The sequence below is a fragment of the Propithecus coquereli genome, unplaced genomic scaffold (genome assembly GCF_000956105.1).
Source record: "Propithecus coquereli isolate 6110/MARCELLA unplaced genomic scaffold, Pcoq_1.0 Scaffold48, whole genome shotgun sequence".
Lineage (NCBI taxonomy): Eukaryota > Metazoa > Chordata > Mammalia > Primates > Indriidae > Propithecus > Propithecus coquereli.
In genome coordinates this window covers 6,976,455-6,984,654 of record NW_012150618.1, presented here as the reverse complement: position 1 = coordinate 6,984,654, position 8,200 = coordinate 6,976,455, and the positions used below count along the sequence as shown (strand labels likewise).

Sequence of the window (8,200 nt, the reverse complement as noted above, 5' to 3'; positions counted from 1 at the left end):
TACTTTTCTATGTTTTCCAAATACCTAAAAGTTTATAATTAGAAATCTGTATACATTAAGAAAATATGTTCTCAAAGAATATTCTTATATAGGTGTGAAAATTGCAGTATGACTTTAAGAGTGCTTGTTTTTTAAGCAAATACAAGTACACAAATTTAAAAATACGTGATCATGAAACATATCTTTCAGGAACAATTTAAATGGGTCTTTTATACTCTTTGGAAATTCCTAAATTTCCAAAAATGACCCAATTTGCCTTTTCCACAGAACCCTATAACACCCCCCCACCCCCCATTTTAGGTTATTGTTCCTAACATAATTCCTGCATGGTCTCTGTTGATTGGGACAAAAAGTTCGGGCCACAGACACACGACTCTTAGGAGCCTCTTAAAAAGTCTATCCGTAACCTTAGAGAAGGTGTCTGATGCCAGCCCACCACCCCACTCTGCACTCCGCCTCGTGCCTCCCGCAAGAGCTTCACACCAAGCCCTGCTTTCCTCCGTCTCATACATCCCTGTCAGCCATCGTCTCAGATGTGTGTAGCCCCTGCTGCCATTTCTTCACCTTCCCTCTTCGATATCAACCCACTTCCTGAAGGTCACCGGTAATTTCACTGGCAAATTCAAAAGGACTTTTTCTAGAAAGACTAAGCTGCTACTCCTAACAGCAGTTATAAGTCTGTCTTCAACCATGGCTTCACGGACAAGTCAATCCTAGTCAATCTGGAATTCCAAAACACCTGTTTTCTACTCCTGTTTGTAAAGCACGAATTAGTTTTTGGAAAGCCATCACAATTCCTTCATCTCTGTCATAGTTCAATTGAATTCCTAAAATCTAAACTCTACATTGGTTTTTAAAAACTCAATGATGTAAGGAAACCCTGAGTTTATCAGCTTTAAAAAGGCTCATTTTAGTAACTAAACCACCAAGCACCATATGTTAGTATTTTTTTTATAAATAGAATCCTTCATTACAGCTTGCAGGTACAACATAGATTGCTTCATACCCCTTATGACAGTTACCTCCTTGAGGTGTTTTGTTACTGGAAACTAAAGCTTGTCCTACCGACAATTTAAATGCAATTGTACCCTGTGAGTTTTGACATTAGATACAAGAGAATTTCTAACAACTCATTCTAATAAAAAGAGAGGATCTCTTTAAGACTGTTTGTCAAAAGTGCACTTAATTATACCTTTCATCCAGCCCCCTACCCTACACTGTCCATTCTGATCCTCTTCTAGAGGTAGAATTGGTAAGAGGTCTGTAATAGCAGCTGTTTAGAAGACAGTGGTGGTCCCCACTAAAAGGCTAGAATAGAAGCCCATTTAAAAAAAAATATAAAGCTTGTCTGAATCTGTCATTTTTTTTTTTTTTAAGTAAAATCTCATACCTCCTTCCTCTCTCCCTTCAAAAAAAAAAATAGCCTACTGGCATCCCTTCCCTTCCAGGACACGACAGCCCAGCACGCCTGTAACATGGCAGTGCTGAAAGACCTGGACGAGGACCAATGCAACAGGAACTGCAGACATCTGAATTATGCTGGTGTCTCCAAATTCACAGGCTGCAGAAAGGGTTTTTAGAGCATGTTAGAGGGCAAACAGCCATGTTGTTCTACAAAGATGTCCAGATATATCTCACAGGAATAAATATGAAGGGGAGCTAGCTTACAAACTTGGTATTTGAACCATTTTCTGTTTGGCCCACTACTAGTGAACAGAACCCCAGAGCGCTGTCCTGGGTCTTCTATTCTTGCTTCTCTTCCCTTTCTTTGTGGAGGATTTTAATTGGATTTGATTTCATTTATCATCCGTGGGTGGCTCAATACCAGGTTAACAACTCTGGACCTGGTACTCCCTACCTGCTTTTTCCTGACCCACACCTGTACTATCTATGAGTGGGGCGCAGGTCGACACAACTAGTACTTGAGCAAGACTACACCTCTCACATTTCACCAGCTCCCACCCCTCTGAAGTTGAGTCTTTCCCTTGCCTGGCATCCAATTCTTCCCCTTTTAATTTATCCCTTACTTACATAGGCAACAGTCCCAATCTAGAAACATTATCATCTTATAGCTGAAATAACTTCAACAACTTGTTTCCTTCCCTCAACTTCCCTTCTTACCTCACAACCCATAAACCACTAGTTTCAGTATGTCCTCAAGTCAGTGCCAAATACCACTGTTTGGGTGTCATCTGGATCATGTCAATGATCTTATTAGAATTCTTCAGGGGTGACTGTTCACGTGAGACTTCCAACCGTGGACTTCAGTCTGCCCTGCCAAATCATCTCTTCTTGCACTTTGCTATTTCCACCTAACTGGTTTCATTATTTGCTGTGCTGGGGCCCACATTCTCTTTTCTGATTATTTTCTCCTTCAACCTCTGCTTATAAAATGCAGCTTATGTCGCAGTTGATGGGAAACGGGACTGAATGCTGCACGATCGTCTTTTTTTTAAAGCCTGAAGCATCCCGCCAGCTCTCACTCTTGGATTCCTTTATTAGATCACTGCCTCAGGCCAGAGAGGCAAGAAACGTCAGGGGCTGTGGCAGGGAAGGCGGTTCTTGCACAAAGTGCACCACGCTTCCCTTTTTGCCTCACTTCGTACTGAACAAGTCATTTCCCTTGCTCAGAACTACCACCTCCAAAATACCGCTTAAGACATCCTCAGTGCAGTTTACCCCAGTACAGTCGTCCCTTGGTACACGAGGGGGATCGGTTCCAGGACCCCCATACCCTCATCGGTGCATACTCAGGTCCTGCAGTCGGCCCTACATAGATGCAGATTTCAGGTTTTACACCCCAATAATACCGTATCATCCATCTGCATCTTGTTGGAAAAAATTCACATATAAGTGAATGCATTTCAAACTCATGTCGTTCAAGGGTCAACTGTGATCCCAACTAACTCTACTCATTCCATTCTGTTAGTTCCACTGTCTTTTCTAAACATGTATCTCCTGTATGTGTTTCCGTCTGCATCCACAGTTAGAATACCCTCACCGCAGCCCACTGCTCTCAGCGTCTGGGTGAGGATGCCGACTCTGTGTACACAGGAGATGCTCGATGCAAAACAGGGAGGCCATGCAACAAAATTGGTGCACACAGCGGGCACGCAATACTTCTATTTATGACAACTAGAGAGTGGTCTATGTACAGAGGGCATTTGAACTTTAAAATGCCTAGCATTTACAGGCTTATTTTAAAAATCAACTGATATTACATTATCTACATCAGTGGCATTCTTAAGGACCAGAAGCATAATTTAAATCATCTTTTCAACTCTTTCAAGTACCCTCCTCCAAGGGTACTCCAAGATTTAATAATGGGGTCTATGTTAATGCCATTCAGATGGAAAGTCTTACTTGCTAAATTCTGACACTCTCCTATGCATTCATTATGATTATGCTCAGATATATGTGAGCATTCTGAAAATCGAGACCTTTAAAGTTCATTTCATGAAGATTAGCCGCAAACGGCAGGTATCAAAAGAAGTGCCCATTAGTGGGAGTCCTGCGCTCTGTGGCTCTGTGGGTGTTGCACGCAGTGCGGCTTATGTATACGAGTCTTCCCTGTGACATTATCAAAATCTTCTGGAGGCAGAAACTACATCTCAGATATTCATTTCTCTCATGGAAGTGAGTACCTAATAGGCACTCAAGAAATAACTTAGATTAAATGTATATTTTTTAAAAAGACTCATCTATTAAAACAGTGGTTTTTATCCTTTGGTGTATCATGGGTACCTTAAAAAATCTGATAGAATGCACATACTGAGCATCTGTCTACCCAGCTGAAGTCCACTTATCAGGGTGGCTTTTCAACCCAAGTTAACAAACTGCTCCAAACGCTCACACTTGGAGACGTCTCCTGCCTATCTTCATTCTCAGGACCTGGACTCTTACACCAGGTTTCAAATCAGTCTACCTGCCTCTTCTTCAGATTACTACCAGAGTTCTCCTTTCTAACATCCTAATCAAATCCTGTGACTTCACTACTTAGACTCACTAGAACAAACCGAGCCCTTTCAGGCTGTGGGTGAGGCCTGTCGTGCACCGCTGCCTTCTTCCTGCGCTTCCAGCCTCGCCTGCTCCTGGGGTACTGCCCTCTGCACACGAAAGGCTCATGGCCTCCCCAGAACCTCCCGTCTGCCCACCACCTTTTCATTCTTTATGTCACAAGATGAGAGAGTCCCTTTCTGAGAAGCCTTCCTAGGTTTCCTCAAGCAGTAAAGAACACCTTCCTCCACTTGCATAGCTCTGTCAAAGCACTGAGGTTACATTTTAATTGTGTTTTCCTGACTATCTCCTGAGCCATGGGCCTTTTCATTTTTCTGTTTTCAGGCCCAGTACAGTGTAGGTGCATAAGAAATACTTGTTGACAGAATGAACTGATACCGCACAGCAAAACCGTCACATAAAACCACAAGGATCCCTGGAGATAGAGCTCTGAAGAGTCCCTAAAAGGCTAAAATGCATCCATATCCTGCGTCTCTTTCCCCTTGCAGAGTGTCGTCTGAGGACTGGAAAAGCCAAGGAACTTGTAACAGTGCATACCTTTTCTAAAGGCTCTCACCTCATCAGTTTGTATCTGGAAACAAAGGCTTTGCCGCAGTCAGGCTGCTCGCATTTGTGCGGCCGCTCCTTGGAGTGGGAATAATTGTGGATAGTGAGCTTCCCCAGGGTGAGGAACGTCTTGCCACAAATCTGACAGGAGAACGCGGCCATGGGTTTTGCTTCTCACACTTTCCTTTTTAGATGTACTGATCAAATGCTATGCCACCTAAGCACGCGTGGCAGGATGGGGCCGGGCAGAGCAGCAGAGTCACCGCAACTGAGCTCCAGACCACGGCAGAGGCAGCGTCGTGGGCCTGGTTCTACCCAGACACGGACCACTCAGTGACCGTTCGCTTTGCTTCCTGCTTTCCCACACCCCCGTTTATATGCAGTCTCAAGCTGAGGGGAGAAAGTCTGAGGCACCGTCAAGATTCACGGGCAGAAAGGTACTTTGTGTCACTGGAGCTGGGGCGGGGCTGGGATCACCAGATTGTCTGTGGAGAGAAGAGGAACAGTTTTCCTGCATTAGCCATTTGAGAACAATGCTTTTCCTCCCCTACCACTTCAGAATCAACTCCCTAGAATCAACATGTTCCTTTAAATAGATTTAAGAGAGCATAATTTTCCACCCAACCCATGTGCTTCAAGTTCCTTCTGCATATAATCCCACCCATCGGTGCTTCTCCTGAGTGTCAGGGGTCCAGCAGGGTTCCGCCAGCCGACAAAGCACCCTGCTTTGTGATAAGGACAGCTCTTTCCACAGATTCAGAATTATCTACTTCAAAACATGATTTCAGGTCAGTGTGAGGCTCAGTGAACCAATTAAAACAAAAAAAGCAAAAACACTCCTGCATGTTCGAGTGTTTCACTGGTACATAAACAAAAATCAGCCCTGCTTATTCAAACCACTGGCTTTTCCTCTCCACTCTTTGTTAGCATAACATAAGTTGTTTATGACACCTGTTTAAACTTCCAGAGGATGAGAAGAAATAATTTGTATACATCTAAGTGAATTTGTTTGTAAGATTACTATGCAGAAGGACTGATACAAACAAAAGGGGAGTAAAGCTAGTCTAGTTGCACCGAGGTGGTGAGAGGAAAAATATTCCCATGGAACAAAACCCAGGGCTCAGGTAAAAGCTCTGGCCATATTCATGTCTGTAGGCACCAGCCTCTAGTGAACTGTTCTACTAATCTCTTCCCCTTTTGTTTATGGAGACATGCTCTCATTCCCCAGCCCCGCCCCGGAGGGCCAATCCCAATACCTGTCGGTAGCTCACTTGCAGGGGGTGAGCCCGTGGCCTCGGCAAACTCAACTTGTCTCAAACCCAAATCATTATCACCCTTCAACCCAGCAGAGTCACCTAAAACCAGGTGGTTCTTTTTCTATCAATGGACCAGCATTTGAGGAACCTTAAGTGCCTGCGGCAGCATCATGAACAACAGGCAAAACCCCGGCTCACTAGAACCCTGTGCTAATATAGAGAGAGTAATTCTCCTGGGCGGATGCTAACCTTTCAAGTGCCAATACTTAAAAATAATTAGAGTACTACATGGTTACATGAAATACACTTGAGTCGCTTTTGTACGCAGGCCAGCCTTTTCTGAACTTTGCCAAGTAAGCAGGGCACTCGTGGTACTGCCCAGTCCTGGCAAGTCTTTAAAGCTGTTCCCTGCACTCACTCACTTATCGCCAAGTCTTTAGAGTTGCTCTTCTTCGTTAAAAGTTAATTTTTAGTTACCTTTTCAGTTACTTTCAGATCAGAAAGTTGGAGTCTAGCTAGATTAAACTTTACTGTAATAATAGTTCAAGCATCTTTAGATATACCAGTGAACAGCACATGTACACAAACACACATTCCTTTGCTACCTGGCAAGAATTGCAGGAAACTTGTAGAGCGCCCCATCTCCTGTCGCAGGTGTTTTCAGTGTCTGGTCAGAGTTCACAGCACCAGCCAAATACCCCTCACCATCCTACCCCACCCTCTTAGAGCCTTTAGAGCCGACTTAAGTGCTTTGGCCTGAAGGATCAGCACGAATCCAAAGCAGGGGACACACAGCTGTCCTTAGCCAGCACACCCTGGCACCAAACCTTCTTTCTGTTGGTTCTGATCTTAGCAGCAAGCACCACCTCATTCCTCTGCAACCAAGTATGACTTTAACTGGGCACCTCCTGGCTCTGCCCAAACCCCGCTACCCCCACCCCCGTTACCTTCCAGATTTCCAGCTCATGCCTAAGGCCCTACCTTGATGCACCCCCAACAACCCTGGCCACAAACAAAATAATACCTTCTAGGAATTCTCTCCTGCCTGCCGAGTTTGTGCTGCCAGGCCTCATGACCTGCCTCACTTCTCATCCAGCCTAAGTCTGGCCATAACACGGGCCCAGCTATAAAACGCACTCATTCACTTGCCATTGTTCCGTGTTCTTTCCAGGTCTTATTCTTTCCAACTCTTGCTTTATGAGATGACCAATATGTTCAACAGAACTTTTTGTGAGGATCATGTTATATATATGATGGCTACTGAACACCATTGGAACGTACGTGTGCCCCTGAGAAACCGAAGCTTTTATTTTATTTAACTTTAATTTACATTGAAATAGCCACATCTAGCTAGTGGCTGCTGTGTGGAACGGCACGGGCAGACTCCTAGTTTCTCTGTCAAAAGAGATGAAGGCAAGGCTATGCTTTCCTTGGACACAAATGTGCTGCTGATTCATCCTCAGGTGTTTTCCCTGCAGCGTGGGAGGAATGTACATAGGTCCAGTCCCTGGTTCTATGAATACAGTGGAAAGATTCCGCAGTTCAAATTCTAGCTTACCCACGTCAGCTACCTCCTGAGCTTCAGTTTCCCTGTCCATGATGTTCGCCTGATGTATGTAAACAGGCTGGTGAGGACAATCAACGGAAACAAAATAGATCTGAAAGCACACTGTAATCTAAAAAACACCATGGGAATGTATGGAAATTATGGAACACTGGGGTAAAATAGAACCATGTCTCGATGTACAGCTAATGGTTTCTAACCATTTAGCTATAGACAGAATGGGGAGCAGATACACATTCCCTCTCTCTCTCTCTCTCTCTCTCTCTCTATATATATATATATATACACTTTATCAATTATTCATACTGCAGACAACACACGTGCAGAAAGGACATAAGAGGCAGCAGGTAGGAAGCCTGTATTCTTGGTTTCTCAGCAGATATAAACCTTGACTGATTGCTTACCAACACACACTAATTGAAGAAAATAAGACTTATTCAATTAAGAAAAAAGTGCCCTTTGGCACTGATGAAGTTTTCTAGATCCACTTTCCAGCCACTTCCTCCCTAGATCCAAAAGTCCAGCACCCATGGACACCATCCATACCTACATTTCCCTTGGGCCTTCAAGACGGTGGGATAATCAGAGAGTTTCAGGCACAGCATGTTTCTATTTAAGAGTGAGGCACATTTCCTCCAAGTTCCCAAAACTTTCCCTCAAAGACCAAAAAATAATATTAAGTCTCTCAAACACTTTATACTTATTTATTTCATGAATGTCTACTTCCAGGACTTTTAGATCTGTGTGTTAAATACACCTAGGCCTAACACTAAGTGAAAAATAGGTCCTCAGATATTGAGCTGAATTATTATACGAC

General features: G+C 43.8%; 1 protein-coding gene across 1 annotated transcript in view; it reads right to left on the bottom strand.

Annotated features, from left to right (window-relative positions):
• Positions 1–8,200, bottom strand: part of PLAGL1 (pleiomorphic adenoma gene-like 1) — a 48,966-nt gene that overhangs the window by 2,665 nt on the left and 38,101 nt on the right. Inside the window, exon 7 of the mRNA XM_012655564.1 lies at positions 4,574–5,048. Within this exon, the coding sequence (XP_012511018.1) occupies positions 4,574–4,725 (152 nt within the window). The 5' untranslated portion in view covers positions 4,726–5,048. The remainder of the gene's footprint in view (positions 1–4,573; positions 5,049–8,200) is intronic.